Genomic DNA, 25,521 nt, shown 5'->3' with positions numbered 1-25,521 from the left:
ACAATGTGTAATTTTGGCCATTTTCCCCACCAAAAATTTGACATTTAAAACATTTTGTTTCTTGTAAACTTTTCTTCCTTCACTTTATTACAGCAGCGTTTACCTCATGCTGTACTGTCTTGATGTAAATAACTAAGTCAGATATTTGTGAAGCTTGGCATTACGCATCAAAAACGCTTCACGCTTGCCCTGATATCCCACTGTGACTCCATCTTTGTCAGTTATGGAAGCAAGGCAAAGTGCTCTTTCCTCTTGGTCTATTAAATGACAACTGTTTCAAGGAGCACAGTTGAAGATGTAGATGTTACACTGGCTGCACATACACCTACAGACATGGCGACTCTGCGTGATCTGCAGACATAGTTGAGGTACACAGAATGAATGCAGGTGCTGTGGGGCAGCTGAGGAAACGGGACACTCGCTGCTAATGCTCCTGAGTGGAGGATTTGGTTTCAGGCCTGTTGCGCAATCCTAAAGGGTCTCGACAACAACATCTGCTGTTGGAGCTGGAAATCAGGGCCACAGCCTGCTGGGAGACAAATGTTGCTTGTTATGAGGAAGCTAGCAGTTGGGAGGGTGACCATATTTTGGTGATCAAGGACGACAGGGTGCTGGGGTTCAGTAGAGTTGCGGCGACATGAGCTGTGTTGCTAATTGTCCTCCTGCAGGCTATTGGCCTCTGAAAACATCATTAGAAGTCAACAGAAGACATCATGTGGTAATTTGTTGCAGAGAGAAGGTTACACTGTGTATGAATAGTGGTTTGGTCTTCTAACATGTTTGAATCAGACAAGAAAAGAGTGTGATTTATGTGTTTGTATATACATTTGTGGAGTAAAAGCTTAAAGCTGCACTAATCTATTTATATTCACAATCGAAAAAATGACTGAAAGGTCTGTGAGAAATTACCCCCCCCCCTTTTGCAGCTCTATGGAGAGTTCATTGTTTTGGTTTTCTGGCCCGCACCTTTAATGTTTTGGTCCGAGAGGCTGCCTGAACGCTGTGAGGAGAGGGACTCGCCTTCCAGTCTGGTTTTGTCTTGTTCCGCTAATCAACACATTGATGCCGTCGTAAATGTCATGTTTGAAGTGTTTCCACAGACGGACCCAACTTCAACAATGTCGGCACACAGTTTGACACTGTAACTAACCGGGAAACCGCGATGCTCCCATACAGTGGACCTAATTGTCACGGAGGTTCCTCCAGCTCTGGTCTCTCATTTGTGTCACAGGGTGTATCGAACCGAGGAAGTTGTCCTTTACCCACAACATCCCTGGGTATTATTTATTGAGTTTAACGCTCGTGAGCAACTGTCATCACATTCTGCATCAAATGTTTCATGAATCCTGATTGGTGCATGTGATCAGAACAGTTTCAACTTTGGTAGGCGGTTATGTGTTCATGAACATGACAGTTACTCGTCATTATTCACATTGTTAATCCTGCCTTGAAAGCATGACAAGTTTCTTTTTGTGCTTTTGAGAAATGGAATTGCCGGGGAATATGATGATTCACGCTGAGGTCATGTCTTCTGTTTTGTCTTTGGGCTTTGGGGGAAGTTTATCCTGGCAGAGTGAAGAAGGCTTTGAAACAGCATTAAGACCACCATGAATCATAAACTTGAAAATATAAAAAAATATAATTGAACAGTTGCATGAATAAATGAAAAGGGATATTTTTAAAAACTGATACTAATAGTATTTTTGGTGGCTAGTCAAAAATGTCTTTGGTGGACTGTGTTGTGCTGATGACCTCAGTATTTCTTAAAGCCTGGCTACAGATCCTTTCTGCAGAAGTGAAAGAGAAAGGATCCTCTCCTTAAAGCAAGGCATTGAACTGACTGCACAGTTTCCTGGAGAAATCCAGATTAAATATCTGTCAGCGAGTGTTGTGGTTACCTTCAGGGGAATGCTTGCAGACTGCATTGTGTGTTGAAATTATTATTATTATTTTTTTTGCCTCAAGCTCCCATACATTACCTGCATACCCTGTTTAAGCCACTCAAACATAGCCAGCACTCCCAAAGAGCCCTCAGTCGGCCAACCGTAACCGTGATTAACTTAAGTGTCACACTGTATAACATGTCTGGGGTTTGGGTCGATACTTAATTCATTCTCAGATTTCCCATAATTCATCACGGCACAAGCGCATGGAGGTGGAACACACTGAGATACAGTAACTTCACTGTGCGGTGGGAATAGGTGCTCAGAGAAGCTCATAGGAAAGCTGTCGTGAACTGGATATCTAATACATCACCGTAAAACCAGGCAGACAGAAAAAAGGAAGCTACTTATTTATATTAAAGTGTTTTAGGCTCTTGTTTTTAATATTTATTTGAAAGAGTTAACAGTAAAACCCTGATGGCTGTTGTACCAGCTGACTGTGCAGCCTCTACCTGAACAGAAAGTCAGAAAGCAGCTTAGCATATTTTCCCTAGAGGCTCTGCTGCTTCTGACAGCGGCAAAATATAACACAATACCAGAGCAGAGGAGGAGGAGGAGGAGGAGGAGGAGGAGGAGGAGGAAGAAGAAGAGATAAAGCAAGGGAAATGAGGAATTGTAATGAAACGCAATGAGGGTGGGGAGTAGAAGCACATATAAGCCTAAGGGGCTGGCCTCAGGGGCCCCTAGGGGTGTCCTGCTCCACCGCTAAAGGATGAACATGTTGGAAGTGACTTTTCAATCAGCCTTCCTTCCATTCCATCTGCCGTCACCAGAAACTTGGAAAGCTTTTGCTCTGAAAGCAGCACTCTCTTCCTGTTTTGGGCTTTTTAGATGTCCCTCCAAATAAAACCTGGTGGGTCGTCATCATGTAAACGGAGAGTAGAAGGGGATGGGTGTTTACAATCTGCACAGTGATGATTGTGATCATAGTAATGCAGTAATGCCGCAGTGTTCGGGCTCACCTGAGAAAAGACTGCCCGGTTGGAAGAGGATGTGGGGCACGGCTCAGAATCCAGCATGAATCATCAGTGAGACTGTCTCAGTCTGGGTCTGTCTCCTCTCTCTCCCTCTGTAAGGCTTTGTCCTGCAGGAACACGGAGATCCGAGCTTTCCTTTCTTTCTGCTCGCCTCCTGTTGAGACGGCAGCGAGCGAGGGAACAGGTTTCACGGCTGGGATTGATTTTTCAGAGCGAGATGAGGAAACTTTGCAAAAAGAGACATATTCGACCCAGTCCAGTGATGCAGTGGAGAATATAAATCACCATAATGCAGTCTTTTAGCCACATTAACAGAACACGTTTATATTTCCAGGAACTTGGTGTCAGTTTGATTGTGTTGGCCGTGATGTATGTGAGATTCAGACTGTTGGCTTGCTATCAGTAAACAAGTTTCCTGAACCAGTCTTTCTTGTCTGTCCTAGAACAAACAGAAACGGTGCTAAAACTGATACAAAATGACCAGTTTCATTCCACAGTATTACCCAGAAGTCCACCTATTCAGAGTTTGTTTTTCTTGTCTGTGTGGGAGGCATCACGTGGTGGAGATGTCTTAGATTAGGCTTTATCTAGCATTACTCTTCAGAATGTGCTAGCTTAATATTATAAATCAAGAAAAGGTTGCTTTGTAATCAGATGAAACCCATTATTTAGTAAAAAAACACATCAAATTGCGTCCAGTGGTTTTGGATGGAGCGTGGACTAAAGCTTCAGTTCAGAGGTCTAGACTACTGTATTTTAGCATGTAGCTGCTTCTGCAGGACCATCTGGACATATTTCTCAGCAAAAGCTGGACTATGTGAATTCCTTTACGCACATTACAGTGTTATTGCAGGTTTACAGGACATTTTTATTGCATTAGTTTTATCACATGGGGTCATTTTTATTTCATGTTTCATTTGCTAATAAGTCCGTGTCTTCGTTTAACATAACATGTTCACAATAACCTTTCTGGGGCCTTTATCCTATAGCAATCAGATTGCTGTGATTAGTTGTAGTGTAACAACATGTACCCAAATAATATTTGGCAGGCACGCAGCAGGTTGCCGTGGTAACAGCTAGCTGTTGCCCATCAGATTGTGAATGATCACTGCCGTTAATGGAAGCAGTGCCGCAGCAGCTCCACTGCTGGCCAGCACACACTCTGTCTTCTGGACAGGTAATTTAGGACGGACTGCACATACACACATACTCAGAAAATACACAAAAGCACACACTCAAAGAAACACAAAAAGAGGCAGACACACATACATATAAACACACGTACATGAGCCAAGACACAAAAACATAGCCCACAGACACACACAGTATCTCTCACACACACGCAGAAGCACAAAATATTTATGTTAATCCATTTTTTTTTGTTTAAAACTAGCTAACACACACACACTGACAACGATACTGTAAAATGACACACACACTTTCTGCTCTGGTAGGCATTACACTTCACAAGAGTGATGCGCACACACACATACGCACACAGACTCTAACTGCACCTTGGAGGGTTTTTCTGTATTATAGCAGACCTACTTTCACTGAGTCCCACTACTGTACTTAGATCAGTGTGTGTATGTGTGTGTGTGTGCGTGGCTGTTTATCTGGCGCAGCTTGGCCCAGTTACACTCAAGTCGTCCTTGAGCAGAACAATTCTACACACACGCAAAAACAAGTGCCAAAGTTTTAAAATGTGTCAGACTATGTAACCAGCTTTAGAGAGAGAGAGAGAGAGAGAGAGAGAGAGATTGTGTTACAGTTGAGGTGTCATTTGTATGCAAAAACTGCTTTACCATTTGGTCACACCCGTGTGTGTGTGTGTGTGTGTGTGTGTGTGTGTGTGTGTGTGTGTGTGTGTGTGTGTGTGTGTGTGTGTGTGTGTGTGTGTGTGTGTGTGTGTGTGTGTGTGTGTGTGTTGCATGCGTCATCAGTCTAGTCCGTGCAGAACTGTTATCTAGCATTACTGTCTAGCTTTTAGCCGTTTGTCTGAACGCCACTTGAGCTCTGCACACACACACATACTCAGACAGTACACGATGTAGTCAAAGCTCCTTAGCAGATGTGTGTGTGTCTCATCGTTTAATTTGTATGTTGATGTGATGACATCATTGTGAGATAACAGGTCGATCATCCACACTTTGTCTGTAATGTGGAAAACCACCCGCACCTCATGTGATTTCCAAAAACATAATTTTGGATGTTTCTGCACCGATTGGCCAAACGGCAGCGCTGGAATATTTATTGCTTCCTGTTTGTATCAATCAGTGCGTTTACCTGCACTTCATTAACCGCACCGCTGTCAGCTTTCTGCTGTAACCTCGTTTCGTCATGTAAACGTCATGTAAACAAGAAATCCGCTTTGCATAATCTGGACAGGCGATTTACAGAAACCTGATTTAGGTGGCTAGGTATCTCCTGGAAAATGCTCTTTTTTTTGCCATGTATACGTGTAACCAGGTAAAACCGGCCTTTTAACATGCATACAACGTCCCTGGTTCGATTCCAGCAGGAAAACCTGTGTTGTGTGTTAAAGGCAACATGACAACAACAAAAAAATCATGGCAGCATGAAAGGGGAGACAATTACAGGTAGGGATACATCCTCATATTCAAAATAATTCCACCCAAAATTTGGCTAAAACTGAAACTCACACAAAGCAACATCTAAAACTCTTAACTGGGGCAGTCTGAACATTTAACAATTATAACATTCAGACAGATTTGCGCGGTCAGGAAAAAACGAGCCTGTTCTCACACTGCGCCCTCAGCCCTCTGAGAGAGACACACACACACACACACACACACACACACACACACACACACACACACACACACCAGCATATTGTATCACTATATCAGCTGAAGGAATAATTCGATTTTGTAATCTTGCAAAAAGAGAGATTAGATATTCAGAGTGATACCACCCTCATGTCTGTACGCTAACAATGAAACGGTTCATTGAGCTTAGCATAAAGACTGGAAACAAAGTGAGTGCATGTACATGTGCTGAATATCTCAGACACCGCTGAGTAGATTTTGATGAAACACTCAACTGTTTTATAAAAAAACGAATCAGTTGGGAGACAGTGGCTTCTGACCGACTCATGGCGTCTGCATCATTTGGGGGCTGACATCATTTTTAGGTCATATAGTCCAGCCCCACTTCAATGCTAATAGTACATTCACATTTCAGTCACGTAGCTGCTCCTACCCACAGTTATTCATAATAAGCGTGCTTGCTTGGCTGTTGGTGGGTACCTTTCACCCAGCCGCACCCTGGGCACACCTCCCTTGTATGTTTAACTTTATGCTATCGTGACACTGACAGTGATAAAATTCATTTGTAACATACTGAACGGAGCCAAGATAAAGCTGACTGAATAACTGTTATGCTGTGTAACACACCTGTTAACACCTGTTCTCTTGTATGTGTGACTGTGTCTGGGTGTGACAGCGGTACATTTGGTTAGGTTCGTATGTGTGTGTGTGAAAGAGATTCGGCACAGCTGCTGGGAACATAAACGCATAGTTTCATCAGAAGGAAAAGCAAGTATGAACATGTGTGTATGCCTGTGTTAGTAATGGAAAAAGGAAAACTAAGGCACATACAACCGATACAAAAGATCATAAATCTCTAAAGCAAACATGTAGATCTTCATCATGCTTGTTAATTACTAATTTCCATGTCTAACAACCCGACTGGAAAAACAGAGCTGCATCGAGCAGCTTGTGTAGAGCCCTTCAGTAACACCGTCATTCATGCTCTCATTGAACAGCCTGTGAAGGTTTCACTAGGTGACGTATTATAATTCTTCAAACAGATGCTGGCGCTTCAACTAGTGTTCAGTCATTGGAAATGTTTGTTTTTAAAGAATCCGAGCAGCAACAAGGAGCGTGCTGGGGGGGACTAATCCTCCCTTAATAAACACATCCGAGAATGTTAAATCTTAGTTTAAGGACAGGCTATAATGGCTGTGCTGTACACCTGCATGAAGTGATTGTGAAGCATGAATGAAACAGCACAAATGGGAGGATTTGCATCTCCATTGTACATCTTGTGCCTTTTTGGTTTATGGGTATTTAGGGTGCATTATACTCCAGGCAAATACAGTGATGTAGATAAAATCCCCAGCGACCCAACAGGTAATATAGAGTTGCAATACAGTCGTTTCCCCCTCTTTTGCAGCTTTGCATGTTTTCATAAATTGTCTTCGTATTCTCGTGTCCCGGTCTCTGCAGGACCGGCTGGATTTGGGTTATTACCGAGGCACAAATGAAAGTTTTATTTTATGTTCAGCCCTTGAAAAAAGAAGAAGAGTGAGGAAATGCTGTTTCTCTTTCTCCCCCACCTCCCTCCCTCTCTCTGTATGCCTCTCTCACTCAGCATGGTTCTTGTTAGACTGATGGGAGTCTCCGGTGCTGTGCTGGCAGTGTTTGTGCTGCTGTCACTGCAGTCTGCCTTGTACCTTTTTGCCACAATTGAAGCTATTGTGGGCCATCTATTGCGTGTGTGTGTGTAAGTGGTGAGGGGAATCTCCAAGGTCACAGGAAGCAAACTGCTGAGTCACCTACTGCTCTGTCATCAAAACAGCTTTCTCGCCGTGGCAGTTATTAATGCTCTTTTGTTCTTCTATTGTAGCTTTTAGGCCATTCTTAAATGTTACATCTATATAAAGAAACAAGAAATGTTTATGAAAACACCAATTACACTACATTTTCTTCTTTTAGTGACCATAACCAGAGCACCACTAGTGTTGAGGAGAAATAGTAAACTCTTTGTATATGTTTCAGTTGATCTTTAAACCTGCATTTATTGATTTTCTTTTCTTTTTTTTGGGGGCCAAGTGGGGGCAGCGCAGCCAGCCATAAACACATCATCAGCTTATAAAGATGTTACAGTTGTTCTACATTTACAAATGTGCACTCCCAAATTTTGACTTCCAGATTAAAACGCACACACATGGATTCAAAAGCATGCATCATGCACAAAGGACCATGAACACACACACGCAGTCTCTCGCTTTCACACACAACATTGGATTACCCAGAGTCCATGCACGTCCTCACACACACACACACACACACACACACACACACACACACACACACACACACATAGACACACAGCTGTTTCCATGGTGATTAATGTAAACAGAAGAGAGGTCTCCTGACATCCCAGTAGTGGTCAGGGTTGTTGCCATGGCAAATCCATACCTCAGGCTGCATTTATGTATGCTTGTGCATGTGTGTCCATGCCTGTGTGATGTGAACACACAAAGAAGACGGGAAGCATCATCTTTCCTGTGCAGTCACTCCCTTCTTCAACTGAATTACACACACACTCACACACAAGCACACACACACACACAGATATCTTATGGCACTCCTGCATTCTGTTTCTATTGTCTCGGGGGAATTCAGTTCATCAGGGTTTGTGGCGTGTTCGTCAGAAAAACTATTTTGCTAAGATGACTAAGAATTACAAGCTGAAGCAAGAAAATGAATTAATGATTTAAATCAGAAACATTTTGAAATAACAAACACGGGGAACAAGGAAAGTATTAGAAACATTTTTCAGATAAGATAATAGATATTAGCCGTGAGTTACAGTGGAAACAAGACTTGGTCTATGGCGTTCTTCCGGTAACACTCATTGACTTCTTGTGTCTTCACAGATTGTTGTGTATGTATGCCCCCTGGTGGTTCGGAGAATACTGCATCACATTGTGCGTTGAGCGTAAACAAAGCTGAAAATCCTCCTTTCATTTTGAAAGAGCAATGGCCAATTTCACGTTTATAGGGCTGACCCCGATTTGCTAAGGCTATTCCCATCAGCCTCAGTTTTACTTTACTTAGTTGTACTGTTTATTGCTAGTTTGCAAATGTTAGCATTCTAACACCAGAAAGTAAGATGTTGACCATGGTAAACATCATACCTGCTACTAATTAGCATGTTGGCATTGTCACTGTCATGCTGTTAGCCTTGTCATTGTAACCATTTTGCCAGGCTGACATTAGCATTGAGCTTAAAGCACCACTAGCATGGCTGTTGACTTTGGTTCAACAGTTGTTTTGGGTACTGAGCCCAGCATTTTGACAGTGATTCATATATTTTGAGTGTTTATTATCAGTGGATAGTGACCTGAATGCTTTGGTTCATGTCCTTCTGTTAATGTTTAATTTTGTCCTACAGAGCTCTGCATGCATGTCCCATCTGTTGTGGTATTGCTGGTGGAGGGCAGCCCATTCTTCTCACCCATATGGACAGTGGCTTGGATTACAATGTCTTGAGCTTTTAGACCAAATTCTGGTTGACATGTCTGTTTTGTGGATTTTAGTCTTAATTGCATAGAAGACTGTACAGGCATTTTCTTTCAGTGCTCTCTCTCTCTCTCATCTTCATCTTCTGCTGTCGGAGCCACAGTGAGAATACAGACTATAATTGGCACTTAATTGCTGCCGTGGCAACAGTGCTATTTAAGCCTACGCACTCTGCAACAAAGGCATATAGTGCGCGCATACACACACTCACAAAAAAAGAGGAAGGAGGCTCTTAGCTCTCTTTCCTTATTTCACTTAAAGTGTTTATGTTTTTCTACATACCGTAAGGAGACTGATTATGGTAGTGAGGTTTTTGCGGAAAACTCTGTGTGTGTGCGCTCCTGTCTGTGTGTGACAACGGTCCTGTTTTTCTGCTCCGTTGCGTTAACACAGCAGCCGTAATAAAATCCTTACCCATCACGCTTTGCCTCCCATTGCCATAGTGATTCAGATCAGCAGTTTTCCACCTGCAGGTCAGAGCCCCACAACAGGTCCCGAGATCATTCTGGAGGGTTTGTGAGATGATGAAACATTTGTACACTTTAAATTTAAAGTTAAAGTCTGTTGTTGCTGATCTTTTGGCCTCCTTTGAATTTGAATCTAATTAAATAAACATGAAAAACTGACCAGTTAAGTTACATTGTGTGACTGGTAATATATATTGTACCTCATCTGCATCTCCCTCCCTTATTTGTTGTCATCTCTCTACCGTCTGTAATAAAGGCATCCATTTTTAGTAGGGATGCACCAATCCAATACGCCGGCGCTGACGCTAATTATTAAGCGGATCAGGTATCGTCCTTGATGGGACCGATTCACAGTAAATCTGTTTCTTTGCGAATGTCATTATAAAAATTCAGCTATTCCACTATCCGTTACATTCATCCAGTCACATGGGTATATCCCCAGCAATACCCAGCCTCGTGTTACCTTACATAAAATGGTTCCAATGTGTTCCAGGCACTGGGTTTAACAGATTTTGAATTTGAGAAAAAATAAGTACTGTGTGTCGGATCGGTGCTCGGAATCATCCTTTAAATCTCCTCTAAACGTTCTGTAAATTTAGGGTCCTTCTTTTCCACACTGCGCATCAGTTTCACACACTATATATCTTCTGCACCATCTTGTTGTAGTGAATTAAATATTTAAGCCCAAGATGAATAAGAGATTCAGTGCCTTGTGCATCACTTCATACACCTTTTATGTTTAGGCTCTGTTATACTAGTGGGTTATTTTATGTTTTGTTAATGTTGATATGGCAATTTGGCTTCAGCAAGTCCCCACCTTCCTCTCGCCATTAAGTTCACCCGCCCGTTGCTATGTAAAGACACTTCCCGCCAAAAAGCAACACAGAGACTCCTGAAAATGTGACTTCCAAGAAAACTAGAGTTTCTTGAGATACAAGAGAGGATCCCAAAATGCAAAGGATTAAGGACATGAAAGTCAACTTTCTGTGTCAAACTAAAGGTTTGGGTCCTGGTTTGGTTTGGACTCCCACTCTGCCAAAACCACACGGCCTGCTGGGTAATGGAAGATGCTTCAGATGAAATGTTTCTGTCTGAGAGCCAAATGGCTTGTGCCCAAATCTGAAGCGGGAGCAAGCCATGTCTTTTTTTCCACCACACCACCTACCTGCCAACTACATTTCATCTCTCTCTCTCTCTCACTCTCTCTCTCTCTCGTTGGGTACTGTATAATTGTCCTCTTCCATGCTCTGTCATTATCACTTCTGCTATGTGTGTGTGTGTGTGTGTGTGAGAGAGAGAGAGCAGAGTCCATTCAGAGGCAACCACTTCTGCTTTGATTAAACTGCTAATTATTGATCGGGCAGGCACAGACCTACTGAGCTGACATTATCCCGCTCTGCATGCATATCTGTATGTTTTTGTACTTGTGTGTGAGCCATATGCATCCAGAAAGCTAACCAGTTCTTTCCCAGCTGCCTTTTTTTGTCATTTAGCTCCCGTTCTCATCCGTTAAATCGATGTTTTTTGAGGCACTGTTCATACCTGGTTGCATTTAGGCCAAAATAAAACTTGTAGAATTTATATTCTAAAAAGCCCTTGACAGTGATGGAAGCAGGGAAGAAATCCTTTGGAAAGATTAGGACTTTGTTAAGAAGCTGATAAAATGGCAGCGTGAAGTGGATGCTGGAGCAATGTTCTCCAAACACTGAATAACACGGAGTTAACAAAGGCCTGCAGATTAGATTGTGCAGGGTGTTTGTGGTTGAGCCTGACCTCGTGAGAAACACGTTAGCATTTTGCACTTAATGATTTGATACAATTAGCGCCATTAATGCCATTTCACAGCCTCAATTCAAGTCAACTCCACTGTACCTGACCATTTTCTGGGCCAACAGAAGGACATTAATGGACTTTCTGGCTCACTACTCTTGTTTATGTAGGTTTGTTCATACAGGTGTGAAATCATGCCAATGAGACAAAAGCTTGAGCAATTTTCACTCCATCATTAGGCTGCTTTATTTATCAAATAGAGATTAAAAATTTTGACACTGTGAATAAATCAGCCTTCTCTCTGCAAAACAGTCCAGTGGTTGATAATACTGTGAGACAGATTTTAGTAGTAGAACTACACCATTTACACTATAGAGGTAGTCTTTGAGGAATGCACCCTTGTATAAATTGAATTGGCCGATGCTGCATGTTGCGTTCACGTGGCTAATGTTGAGCATGGTTCTGCTTTTTTTCCCCTTTTTTTTTTTTTTTTGCCAGAGCCCTCTTCATAATCTCATTGAAATGAATGAGGGTACTGCGTTTTTTTCATGCCGAGCCAATGTCGGTCTGAACTAGAGCTGAAACGATTATTCCATCAATCGATCAGTTAACCGGCAGAAGAATCAGCAACCCTTTTTATGAATAATCCATCGTTTCAGTCATTTTTCATGCTAAAATGTCAGCTTTATATAATGATATAAAACAGAATATCTTTGAGTTTATGACTGTTAGCATGTCAGCATACTGACTTTAGCATTTAGCTCAAAGCACCACTGTCCCTAAGTACAGTCTCACAGAGCTGTTTGCTTTTAGTCTTATCATGGCTAGTAGCTCATTAGTCCAGCCAGTAAAGTAATTAGGGGCCGGAACATGTTTTCTGGTTGTTAAAGCACGGTTGGATATATACAGTGACCATTCAGCACTCTTTGTTTTAATCACATCTCAACTCATCTTGCTGCTGCATTGCGTTCTGTACTCCTAACCTCGTCTGTAATGGATTTTCCTGTGTATGATTGTTTCATGGTGGCCCTCAGAAAGAAGCTCTTGCTCCTTGACTCAGGATGGTCGACACCAAAACCTGATGTTTACCACTGCAGCAGCTGGAAACAGTGCCAGGTCATTTACAAAACCCATGACACCAAATAAAATATGTGCTCTGGTTTCAGCAGTGTTACCTTGGTTCGATTTTTTCTTCCAGTAAAAGACAGAAGAATCTGATGACTGAACAACTTTTTAGGATGAATGTATTTTCAGCTTGACATTGAGAAACACTGATGGCTGCTGTCAGTCTCCATGTTAAATGTGTCACTGTCACCTTGTCAGTCTATTCTAGTCTCTCCGTTTTTTATCTCAGTCTTATACCGTGTGTGTGTGTGTGTGTGTGTGTGAGAGACAGACTGTTTCGCTGCTTGATGGAAAAACACACATGCACACACCGTTGCTGCCAATACATTTCCTGCGCAGCGCACTGACAGAGGCAGTGGAGCTCAACTGACACAATTACACAGGTTCATACAGGAGGAAATGCAATCATTGTTGCCGCGGGTAACGGCAAGCGGGGACTGCCAGCCAGTCAACCCCCGTCACACACACACACACACACACACACACACACAGTTTGTGAACTCAGCTGCCAGATGTTATACAAGCACCCTGACTACAATTAACTGAACCCCACAGGCCCTTTAGTGTGTGTGTGTGTGTGTGTGTGTGTGTGTGTGTGTGTGTGTGTGTGTGTGTGTGTGTGTGGCAAGCAAATACAAAATACATTTAAGGTTGACAAAATGTGAAGTGGACCATGCTGTGTTCCTGCTGTTGTAGTAGTGGTTATGGTGTGTGTGTGTGTGTGTGTACCTGCGAGTATCCTGTTTATTTAGTCCGTTCTGCCTCCATTCACATTTTCTCTCTCTCTCTCTAACAGTTGTTGCTATAACCTGTTGTGATTATGGCTCTGAAAGCAGGAAAGGTTCCCGTCAGTGCTGCTGTTTATGAAGGGCTCCACAAATTACTGGAAAAAAACAACGTAAAGCATCTTAGTAAGGTGTTGGGGCCACCCCGAGCCTCCAGAAAAGCTTTAGTGCGACTTGAAATAGATGCCCCAAAGCTCTTGGATCCTTCTGGAGGAATGAATACCTATATCTATTCCCTCAACTGGTGTTTTGATGATGGTGGTGAAGAGTGCTGTCTGGTGCAGAACTAAACAGGTGTTTACTTTGATTGAGATCTAGTCACTGTGAGAGCAATAGTAGGGTTGAAGGAGTATCTGCGATTTTAAGAACACATTTGCTGATAGTTAATGATAACATTACATATTTTCTGATGTAATTCTTTCATATACTGTATGTCAGATTTTGTGGTAATGTTAACTGGTAACTAGTCTTGTAAGTACACTAGGGGTATGTCCATCGCATGCAGCCATTTCACGTGTTGGATGGTCTTCTGCGCTCAGTGCTTCCCCTGTTGAAATTTGCTGCTTCATTCTTGAAAAGAAAAATATTTTGCCACGCAGCTGAACTAATAACTGCCATTTTAGCATGAAGAGTTATGGGAAGAAACTGCTGCAGGTGCAGTTGATCCAGTTCTATTACTCTAACGGCTGTTCAAGGTCAGTCAAAACTCCCTCCACCACCGTTGTGTGGAAGATGTTAATGAAGTTTGGGGAAGGCCTCTTGTGTCTCCATTATGTGAATGTGCATGCTAACACTACACATCCCACTGATCGTTTTCCCAGGAAACGGCAAGAATTCCTGAGAAATTCCGGGATCCCAATTCTCTGTATTCAACAGTAGGCCATATCATGTCTGTATTTTGCAGTTGTGCTGTAAACAGGGGACATGAGTTAACATTTAAACTTGTAATAAGTGAACAGTTGTTCCTCTGATTCATAATGGATTATCACTAAATTATTTTACGCCTCCTATATTCAAATTTACTCACAAAATCACAATACGTAGCACAAAAGCAACTGCAGCTGCAATCTGCCCACCTGTGATGATTAATAAGAACCGCAGCTGTGAAAAATGTAAGAGTCACTGTGCGCCTTAATTACTAATACCACTGCAGTGAGTTAAAACTACCCTGTTGTCTCTGTAATGCAGTGGGAATGTTTGTTTACAGTAATTACCCCAATGTAGCAGTGTAATCATTTTGTAATGACTGAGGAAGCAGAAGTTTTGATAAGATAGTTTCTTCATCATCGTCAAGTGAACTGTCATAGTTGCGCTACAGATTTTCATTTGTCTTTACCAGACATAATGTGTTTGTTCTCTACTGTTATAATTGTGGGATTATGGGGATTTTGGAGGAGAGGAGTTTAGTGCAGATTAAGGGTGAGTTCACGTAGAATACACCCCCAATACATGCACACACACACACACACACACACACACACACACAAACACAGAGAGAGAGTTTGAGAGTTTATGTGCATACGATCCCTGTGTGGCTTTTTTTTTTTTCAATGGATGCTCATACATGTATGTACCAGTCTCTCTCACTCTCTCTCTTTCTCTTTCTGAATGAAAAGATGTATGTAAGTGAAGCACCAATACAAACAGCACAGCCTGCCCACTTTGTTTTGTCTGGCTTTGACGTCACCCGAAACTCACAACAGCCATTATCAGTGCAAGCAGGTGTCTGTTGTGTGTGTGTGTGTGTGTGTGTGTGTGTGTGTGTGTGTGTGTGTGTGTGTGTGTGTGTGTGTGTGTGTGTGTGTGTGTGTGTGTGTGTGTCAGAGACAATTGAAGTGATCTGATCGGTTGCCGGGCAGTCCACCTTAATCACCCGGAGCAACCGGCAGTGTGATCACTGTAAAAGATGTGTGTGGAGCGTGAGACAGAGGGAAGGAGAGGATGAGGAGGGAGTGAAGGTGAGAAGAGATTCTTGCCGAGAGGCGTGAGGAAAAAAAAAACCCCCACCAAGAGCAAGCGCTTCAGGAGAGGCAGCAACAAACCGTTTACCCCTGTGATGGTACGCTGGCGTTCCTGAGGCTGGTCGGCCTTGTGGCGGACAGGCGGCTTGTCAGATGCGCTTCGTTCTAAAGGGCTCGAGGGCTTTCTGCACGGCAGCACTCACATATTGATGCGATAAACAGCTCATTGACGACAGCCCTCTTTCCCCTTGAATGATGAGCTTAAAACACACTTGCAGCCCAAATGTACACACCGAAATATACACGAATGAAACATGAATGAAAACCTCAGCCAAGAGAAGTAGGAGGAAGGTGTGATGAAAGTTTTGTGTGGTGGTTGACCATATGAAAGGCGACCGGATGTGAAATCCATTTTCCAAGCATCTTACAGGTGTGTAAAATGGAAATAATTCATGAATTGAGACTTGGCTGATGCAAATAAAAGGCCTTGACTGATTACATTTAGAATGATTTGTTTAATGAACACAACTGGGTTAGTAGAGCAATCTTAAAACGTAGTTAGACTCTCCCACACTTTCTTTTTATTGCTCACGTAGTTTCAGAGTCTTCCCTCTAAAGCTGACTGCTATTGCTTTTTTGTAATATTACTAATACTAATTTAAACTATCTTTTAAACATGCTCCCAAGACGCCGCTAACATGCTGATGTTTAGCAGGTGTAACGTTAACTGTAGTCACCATTTTAGTTTAGCATACAAACACAATTTGCACTAAACACAAGGTACATCAGAAGCGGATAGGAATGGCAGTGTTGCAGGTAGATGACAGGTATCAAGGCATATATGGCAAAGTATTGGACAAGTTATGAGTTGATGAAAAGTTAAGGGATCACCAAAGGATCACCTTCTTTAAAAAGAAAAAGAAAAAAAAAATCCTTCTTGTGGTCAACATGATGAAATTCAACATGATTGTGCATTTAGCGGCTCTTCATGTGGGTTTGTGTCAGCTGCAGGTAGCCTGAATGTTGCACCGGAGGAGGTGACAAAGGAAGAGAGAAGAGACAAGGACAGAGAAGCGTTTACTCTGATGCGACATCGGCGCAGCTGAACGCAGATCGGCTCGCGGTTCAGGCAGATTAACTCGCAACAGGCTCATCTTCATTCATCGCCTCGCTTGTCTTCCTGACGCGCACACATACACAAACAGACAAACACACACAGTCATACAAGAACTGAAAGACACGGCTGAATTTCAAAATTTTTTGCCTAATATTGGTGCCGTGATTATTATAGGGGATCGTTAGTTTTTATGATGCGAGAACGAAACAAAGATTTGAAATCGTTTTCAAACGTCGTTCAAAGTGAATCGATAAAAAACATTGCTAATGTTCTGATGTTACACTTGGCAGATCCAATGACATTACCATCGCAGTATAATTTCCTGCATATTAAGATTATCAAATACCTGTACCTTTTTTGTAAATGGGATCTCAAAGGCAAATTAACTGAACTGTTAAATCTGGAGATATACTGACTCTGTTTTTCATTTTATAATATCCTCTGTAGCTCTGCAGAGAGCTTTCTAAACTTGACTACAGGGTCATCTAGCTTGTGCTTTATAAGACATTTATGCAAATTTATAAGAAAGCCTGCGTTAAAACTGGGGGCATGGAGTTTGAATACCAGACAGGGAGGGTTGAATGACAAAAATGAGGGTCACGATTTTCTCCCACAATTCTTAGGCCCAAGATTGTTTAATGAAAAAATGTTTATTGCAATCCATATTGTCTTCATGCAGACGGTACAAGGTACTTGCAGGTCACATGCAGCTGCAGGAAATATTACATTTAAGAGATCATTTAAAATGATAAATTGTTGTGATTGTATTTCAATTAAGCGTGCAGCCCTATTATCTAGTTGCTTGATGGGAAATGTAGGATCCAGTGTTTTGGGTGCTTGAGACTAAAAGTAAGGTTTGTCATTCCTGGCAGAAAGGCAGATTTAATGTATGCAGATCGGACTGCTGACTGCAGCGGCTGACAGGCTACTTTTCTTTGTCCTCACATAGCCTATATGCTAACACTAGAATGTCTGTCTTCTAAATAAACACCAATGTGCGCCTTGTTTTTATCGTGCTGGTTTATGTGAGGGTGTCGATTTAAGGATGAGTTTCTTGTAGACTAGCCCCCCACAGCCGACAGAATGCAATTTGTTTCTCAGCTTTGTTTCTCAGGACACCAGTGGATGGAGGGTTACGTGATCCAAGGACTCACGTGGCTTTTTGTGTTTACGTTCACAGAGGAGCGTTTTCCGAGGTGGTCCTGGCCCAGGAGAGGCTGACCGGCCGGATGTTTGCGGTGAAGTGCATCCCCAAAAAGGCTCTGAAGGGGAAGGAGAGCAGCATCGAGAACGAGATCGCCGTGCTGAGGAAGTGAGTGCTGTTAAGACCAACACACACATACACACGCACGTAAGCCTCCTAATTCCTGGTTACCGGGGCAACTGTGCATCTCCTCTCTCTTCCACACATCACAACCCCCCTCTCCCCCCAAACCCCCGCCCCCAGGTCACGATCCACAGCCCACCTACCACACACACACACACGCACACAAACACACACACACATCACGACTGAAACGTCTGTCTGTTTGAGCACAAAACAGCTGCACAATTTTAACCACAAGAATCCTGTTGTGATTTCGATTCGGATACTGTTGTGTTCTTTGTTGGAATTTAAAAGTACATGTGAATGGTTCAGTCCATGGAAAGGAGAAGTATGGACTTCTAATGGCTGCTTTCATACAAGAAGAAGTCAGGAAGGTCGGCTGATTTAGTTGCTTTTGAAAGAAGCGACGCTATCTTGTTGGAAAAAGACACAAGATGAGAAGAAAACACTCGTGATTTTTATCATTTAACTCTAAGTGAATTTAGAGTACAGGAAACGTCTCATTACTGACACAATGTGCTTACAGTCCTGAATAGATAGGGCATTGGTGCTCGCACAGTTTTTTTTTGTGTAACTATGGCAGCCATTATGTCTGATTTTGCTGTGGATATTAATACTGTGGATATTTAGTTGAAATCTTTTCCATTTACTGTTAAATGCTTAAGACAAGGTGATGTGTGCTTTTTTTCATGAAGTAAGACCAGGTGTCTGGATATCTTAATACTATGCACATCAAGCGGCTGTGATGCGTGTCTTGATGCCACCAGTGAGTGAGCTGACATAGAAAACTATATGCTCGGGTGTTTTGGCACAGGGCATAAGCTACCTGGTGTGCATTTCTGCTTTATTTGGAATATAGGAGTCCCCGGAGCATCACATTAAATATATTCATGATTCAACCTGTCCGGTCCAGTATACTGTATATTTAACCACCAAGAATAACAGCACCATATTATTTTCATGGCATGAATGTGCACTGGTCGACCAGACAGAGCCAGAAAAAGTCACCGACGTGTTTGTTGGAAGCGTGAGAGAACGTTTTCTGCATACGCGCTGCAGGTGAGCAGATTCTAATTGTAATGAATGAACTGCCATGTTTGGATACATCATGTAGAGTTTAACACAGATAACTAGATGGTTAGTCAGCACAAGCAGCAAGTAACACGCAAGGGAGGTGAAGCGCACCTCCTGCAGAAAACTGTCAAAAGAAAAAACAACAAGGACTCTCTCTTTCACCCTCTTACTCACAAGCATGTCGCCACACAATTACACAGGGATGTCATACAGCTGGGCCTCTGTGAGCTGCGACAATACAGATGTATTATGCTATTAAATACAATACATGTGTTCATTTGGCTATCCTGTGTCACGTTGGAGAAAATGAGAATTGCCTCCAGTAATGAAGGAGAGACTCGTTCAGACAAATGAGTGTCATTAGTGTAAACAAATGAGAGCTTAAGTGAGCGGACTGGAAATCTCTACCAGCCTGTACACTGTCAGACACCGGGTCGGCCTTGGAGGGAAAATCTGATGGATTACTTTACGGCACAAATCAGGAACAGGATGATGTTCTTCCACAGAAAATAGAGCTAAAGCTTTCAGATATTCTTGTGACAGCAGATGGTGGGAAGAATTATAGAAAAGATATTCAATTCAAAAAATATGGTCTTAATTGGGAGGAACACAAATGCTAATAATTCCACCTGTATTATCGTAGGTAAAGGCCAACAGCATCATCCTGAAAGTTGACATTTCTTCCCATGGTACAAAATTTCCAGGGAGTGTCACAGCCCAATTGCTAAAAAATAGCTGGTTTGCAATCCAGTGGTGTCGTTAGTTTACAGAAAGTTCAAGACCATCCAGCTCCTTATCGGTACTTTTTTATGTTCACAAAGAGAAATACTTTTGGCCTCTGCTCCTTTATAGATCTAGACATCGAATAATCAAAATGAATACACGTTGTTTGTACCTTTTTTGTAGAAACAGAAATGAACTGTGGAACTTTGTCAAATAAATATGAACAAAGCAAATTAGAAGCTGTCAGCGGAGGCCACTGAAGTGGGACCAGGTTCCATGAAACCGTCCTGGTTGGATCATCATCGTCGATGGATTTTCTGTTCATCATCTAAACAATGAATCAACTTATCATTTCATTATAAAGACAGGTAAGAGGTAGTGTTGTATGAAAACCACGTCAGAAGATAAAAAATAGATTTAAAAAAAGCCACACATTCCATCTGTCAGTGTGCAGCAGCCCCCGCTGTGCACCGCAGTAACCGAGGACGCATGCAGGAGGAATCCATGAATGAGAACAACTAACTGCAGCTTGAACCCTGTAATGTATGAGCGGATTTTTCTGAATGCTCCACTCTTCTCCACTGTTTGCTACCAGCTCTTCATTATCCCAGGCAGGGCTTGAATACACACACATTATCCCTTTTCAACCTGCACGCCTGTGTGTGTGTGTGTGTGTGTGTGTGTGTGTGTGTGTGTGTGTGTGTGTGTGTGTGTGTGTGTGTGTGTGTGTGTGTGTGTGTGTGTGTGTGTGTGTGTGTGTGTGTGTGTGTGTGTGTGTGTGTGTGTGTGTGTGTCAAGAGACAGATGGAGAAGGGGGAATTACCTCTGTTCACAATGCAAAAGATGATTAACCCACACACAAAATCAATCGTGTTTCTCCAAGGCATGAGGTGTTAAGATAACAAATGTACACACGCATGCGCGCACACACACACACACACACACACACACACACACAGAAGGATGGAAACTCCCTCATCACAGCGCCATAACCATGGAGAAATCAGGAGAAGGAGAAGTGACAGAAATGGAAGCAGAAGATGAAAATGGGTTTTGGGCAAAATGGCGCCTTGTGACTGGAAGGTTGCTGGTTCGAATCTCTGAAAAATGTGTGTTTAAAATGAAGATATTCGTGTTCAAGTTCACTCTCAAGGTACACATCCAACATTTCTCTACATTTCAATGACAACCATCTTCTGTCTGAAGATGAAGATCATGTAATATGATCAAAGCCAGCTTAAAAAAAACAGCTACTAAACGAGCCTTGAGCTGAGACTTCTTGTCCGCTGAGAAAAGGTAAAAAAATTTGGATTATGGAGTATTCGTCCAGAAACTTAATGGGGAAGCAACAGTTTTGCAGTTAATTGGGAGTATAAGCCATTTAGTCGTGTTAATGGGTTATTGTGTTGTGTAAGATGTTGCAGCTGCACTGATGGTTTGTCTTTGCTTTGCAGGATCAAGCATGAGAACATCGTGGCGCTGGAGGACATCTACGAGAGTCCTGACCACCTCTACCTGATTATGCAGCTGTGAGTTGAAGTTTGATCTGTTTTTGCTTTTGTTGCTCTCTCACTTGAGTGTTTGGATGACTGGTGCGTCAGTCAATATGGCTGATGAGAAAGCAGACACATTTCTAGGCCACCAGGACACCCTAGACTTAGACAGAAAGCCTGTGTTACAAACTGGAGGTATGGGGTTTGGAAGAAGTGGGCATTTAGAAGGCAGGGATAGTCTAATGCAGGGGTCTCAAACTACCGCAGGTTTAGAATTGAATATTAAATCTGGCCTGCAAGTTCACCTGGAAGGTGAATGTTTTTGTGAGTTAAATGTGACTGCCTCCTGTCTTACTTGATTTGTGCTTTCAAGTGGTCCCTCATAGAAGATCTAATTGCATTATGAGAAATGTGGGATGCAGTGTTTTTGGCCTCTGCTGCTACAATTTATCTGTCTCTTTATGTAGTTTGAATTAAATTTCTTAAGCAAACATGATGAGTGACAGGCTGTCAAAAAGATTATACTGTTGTCAGTGTTCGATTTTGAGGTGAAGGATCAAACTCTCTTTTTGTGAGTTTTATTTTTAAAAATAGCAACATTGGAATCTTCCAGATAAATGATAAGATTATGAGAACAATTTCTCAGTTAGACTTTCTTATTTGAATCTGATTTGAATAGTTGTTAGATTACAGAGGGATTTGTTGAAATTACAATTATTCATAAAACACTATAAATGAGCCTAAAATCCATAATACTCCATCTTTGTCTTTCTCACACTTTTAATCTTATTCTTCTGCCCGCCCACCCATCACCACACATACAAACACATGCACTCATTCAGGGACAGCTCTGCTAAGATGACAACATCTCACGCACTAACACACATGCACACAGCCCACCCGTCCTCCCACACACACAAACACACCACACAGCTACAAGGCCTCTATTACATCAGTAACACCTCCTGCTTTGATGGTCAGCTGTAGAGGGAAGCAGGAGGGCCCGTGGTTCACCCATGGGTGCCCTACTAACCTCCTCTTGCAAGGTTACTGCTGCTTACATAAGAGGAGACGTTGGTCTGGAAGTTTGGCACTCGCACTGGAAACATTTCAGTCAAGTTCAGGTGGAAGTCATGGCTGTGGATTACAAAACAGTGGCTATGCTTACAACGCGATGTCAGCGGATTATCTGTCCGCCAACCGCGCATGTTTGGGTCCTTCGATTTCAACGCCATCTCTGGTCAAAATATTGGAAACCACGAGTTTTCTCTTGTGATATTGTAAAACCACAACTTCTTTAGTTTTGATTTAGGGCATAAACTCTTAAGTAAAAGAGGATATTTTACTTTTGAATTACATTAAACAGCTAATTCGCTAGATTTTGTGGTATGACATTGTTCTGTAATTCATATAGTAGCTATATGTCATAATCAATAACATAAGCAAAATTTAGCCTGAATGAAGATTTACATATTCTTTACATACATATTCTGCATTTATGTTTTATTAGTTTTGTTTTCCTGTTTCTGAATTATTTTAATGGGTTGGCCCAGCAAGCTTCAAGACCGAGAAATCAAAGGAACTATAGCTGAACAGACAGAATTCACAGTCACTGGCTGTAAAGGCTTGCAGTATTTCACAAATGTAATAGTAAACGTGGAGGAAAACGTGTTAGTGGTGTTAGAAACAGATCTACTGTAGCTTAAACAGGTTGCTGTGGTGTGGCTGTAGAGTAGTAACATTCTCAGTAAGAGGCTGATAAGGTAGAGTTGTCTCCTAAACTATGTCCACTGTGACATAGTTAAGTCAGATCTCATCTGACCTGTAACTGAGGTCACTTATATTAAATGGTATTTATGTTCAGCAGCAGGCAGAGTGGTGCATTGTGACATTTTCAATCCAGGCTAAAGGCATTAGTCTAAAGACAACTGCAGTGTGTCTGTTGTAGATGTAAGGCTTAAGGCATTAGGAATGTTATTTCCCTGTTAGTAATGTATACTTTAGGAGTAGCCGTATCTTTTTTATTTTTTTATTTTTGTTGGTGGCAGAGCTGTTTGTCAACCAAAAACCCAGAAAACAGCTTAAATCCATAATGCTTTAAAGCAACGTTTGCTGAACAGCAGTCACTGTGGCAACATGTGCTAATCAAGAGATAATGCTAAATGCTAAAAGGTACTTTAACTGTAACACAAGTACAGAAGCGTAGAGTGAACTGACTCAATAATGTCAGTTATACAACAATATCTAACATTAACTAACGTTAGCTACCATAAGCTACTGGTCATAATAAGGCTGTAGCAGCAAAGCCCTGTGTATTGAAAGGTGCTCATTAATTCAACTTGTCATTTTTAAGGGGGAATACGTTTTTTCTTCCGTCCAAAGTTACTTACTGTAGTTAAAACAAGACTTTTCTAGGCCAGGGGCTAGTTTCTATCTCTAGTGCATGGCTAGCCAGCTAACAAGCTGAAGAGCACCGGGAGCACAGAGATGAATCCTGTTCTGTTCAGACACTCGAATGGTAAATTAAGAAACATTCACGGAGCTGAAGTTTCCTCCATGTCTGCCGAGAAGTGTGCGTTACATCACCTGAAATCCCTCTGTTGGCCAGACTTCAGCCAGAGGCCTTACTCTGATTAAGCTGTTTACCTACAATGTTAACCTTTTTGATTGAGTTTCCTCTTGTCATGAATAAACCAGTTAACAGAGCTTTTCTGTTTCCTGGCCGGCTGCCACTCGTTTGTTACGCTTACTGCTGTTGGTTACATGAGAGGGGAAGTGATAATCCCTATTCAGTCTTGTTCTAGGCGGTTATACGTTTTAGTATGAATAATTATGCTCTGGTCATCAAGTTGCTAATTGCAAAAAGCAATAGTCACTAGAAGTTTTACTCTGTGTCTTGGCAGCAACTGAGTTTATTACAAATACTGCTGGTTGTGTACTTTTCTGCTATACTTCATAGCACAGGTTTCCAGAGTCAGTAAGCCATCATCCCGAGAGGTTTTGACCGCACAACCTGCTGTCTCATTTTACTGCTTTCACAGTATTTCTGTATGCCAAGCGTTCTGATAGATCAAATGAATGCCTTTCAGAGCAAAAGGCTGTTCAATTCTAACAGTGTGACAGAGATAGTAACCGCTCCATCGTCCTCCTGTACACCTCCCCCTACCCCTGTGCTTTCTTTCTCTCCTCTCTCACACCATCTGCTCTCCCCTCTCACTTCATTGCTTTCCTTCCCTCTTCTCTCACACCTTATTTCCATCACCATCACCTTTTCACCTGCTCACTTACATTTTTCCTTTCTTCTGATCGTTTTTTTTTTTAACTCTTCATGTTCAGGGTCACAGGTAACATCTGGGTTATTACATTTCAGGGTGACCTTGAGAATCGCTGCAGTATCGTTTGTGAAGTTTTGAAATGTCGCAAAACATAAAATCTGAAGGAGCTGCGTTTTTATCTGCTGGGTGTTGAATTGAATAAATATGTCACAGCAACCATATTTCACACTGTCTGAAGATGCAAATAATTTTAGAAATGCACCTGGGTGCAATATATGAGCAATAAGTAAGTAAGTTACAGTAGATACTGTACACACATTGCTTTCTTAAACAATGCCGAGCAAATATTGTTGAAATTTTCCATTAACATTGAACTTTCTCATTCAAAACACCATTTCTGTTTTCCATGAATGAACTTTGATGCATTAATCTGCATTAATCAGCTGCATTGATCAATATTTTGGTATTAACAATGGATCAACGTGAAAGGGGTTGGTCATACTGATGAACCCACAGAGAATTATCATCCAACTCAGAAGCATTTTAGCATCTTTCAGCTCATAGTTTTGGTTTTATTGGCCACAGCTTCACTGTTTTCACTCAGTCTTCCCGCTCTCATTAACATTTTTTCCAGCTGCTCCGAATGTGTTTTAATAGCAATTTATCAAACAACTGTTAAACAAGCAGAATATAAACTTACGACGTCTTTGACTTCCAGCAGTCAACTCCCCTCTCATCCACAGCCGCTGGATAAGCCAGCTAAACTGCATTGTTTTGGGCCTGAACGCTGCGCTGTGAAGCTAGCTCTAATGGGATCTCAGTTTTACCGTCCAGAGTCAGGCTGTAGTGTAGCCGCGTTATCCGCAGAAGAAGAAGAAGGCAGCTAGCTGCGCTTTTTGGAAGACAGCCTTCGAATTGGATCACTGGTCATGGAAATATGTCCTCATACTAAAATAACATTATTCCATTGTTTTTATTTGCTAGCAGTCTAAATCACTCACTGCCCCTGTCCAGACTGCCGACGTTAAGCAGGTGTTCTCTGCCCTCAAGCTGGTAAATAAAGACAAACATGATGTGTAATCTGCCATATGCAGTATATGCCCCACCCCAAGGATTGTTAGTATGATTTGTTGAAAGCACAATCATTGCATT

The 25,521-nt window shown here is 42.0% G+C and overlaps 1 protein-coding gene across 1 annotated transcript in view; it reads left to right on the top strand.

Moving 5' to 3' along the window:
* The window catches only part of camk1da (calcium/calmodulin-dependent protein kinase 1Da), a 45,712-nt gene that overhangs the window by 4,565 nt on the left and 15,626 nt on the right, over positions 1-25,521 (top strand). Inside the window, exons 2-3 of the mRNA XM_070928825.1 lie at positions 17,658-17,789; positions 21,056-21,130. Coding sequence (XP_070784926.1) covers positions 17,658-17,789; positions 21,056-21,130 — 207 coding nt within the window. The remainder of the gene's footprint in view (positions 1-17,657; positions 17,790-21,055; positions 21,131-25,521) is intronic.

Source organism: Enoplosus armatus, chromosome 22 (genome assembly GCF_043641665.1).
Source record: "Enoplosus armatus isolate fEnoArm2 chromosome 22, fEnoArm2.hap1, whole genome shotgun sequence".
NCBI lineage: Eukaryota > Metazoa > Chordata > Actinopteri > Centrarchiformes > Enoplosidae > Enoplosus > Enoplosus armatus.
Note: the sequence above shows the minus strand (reverse complement) of the source record. Positions and strands in the feature narration are given on the sequence as shown.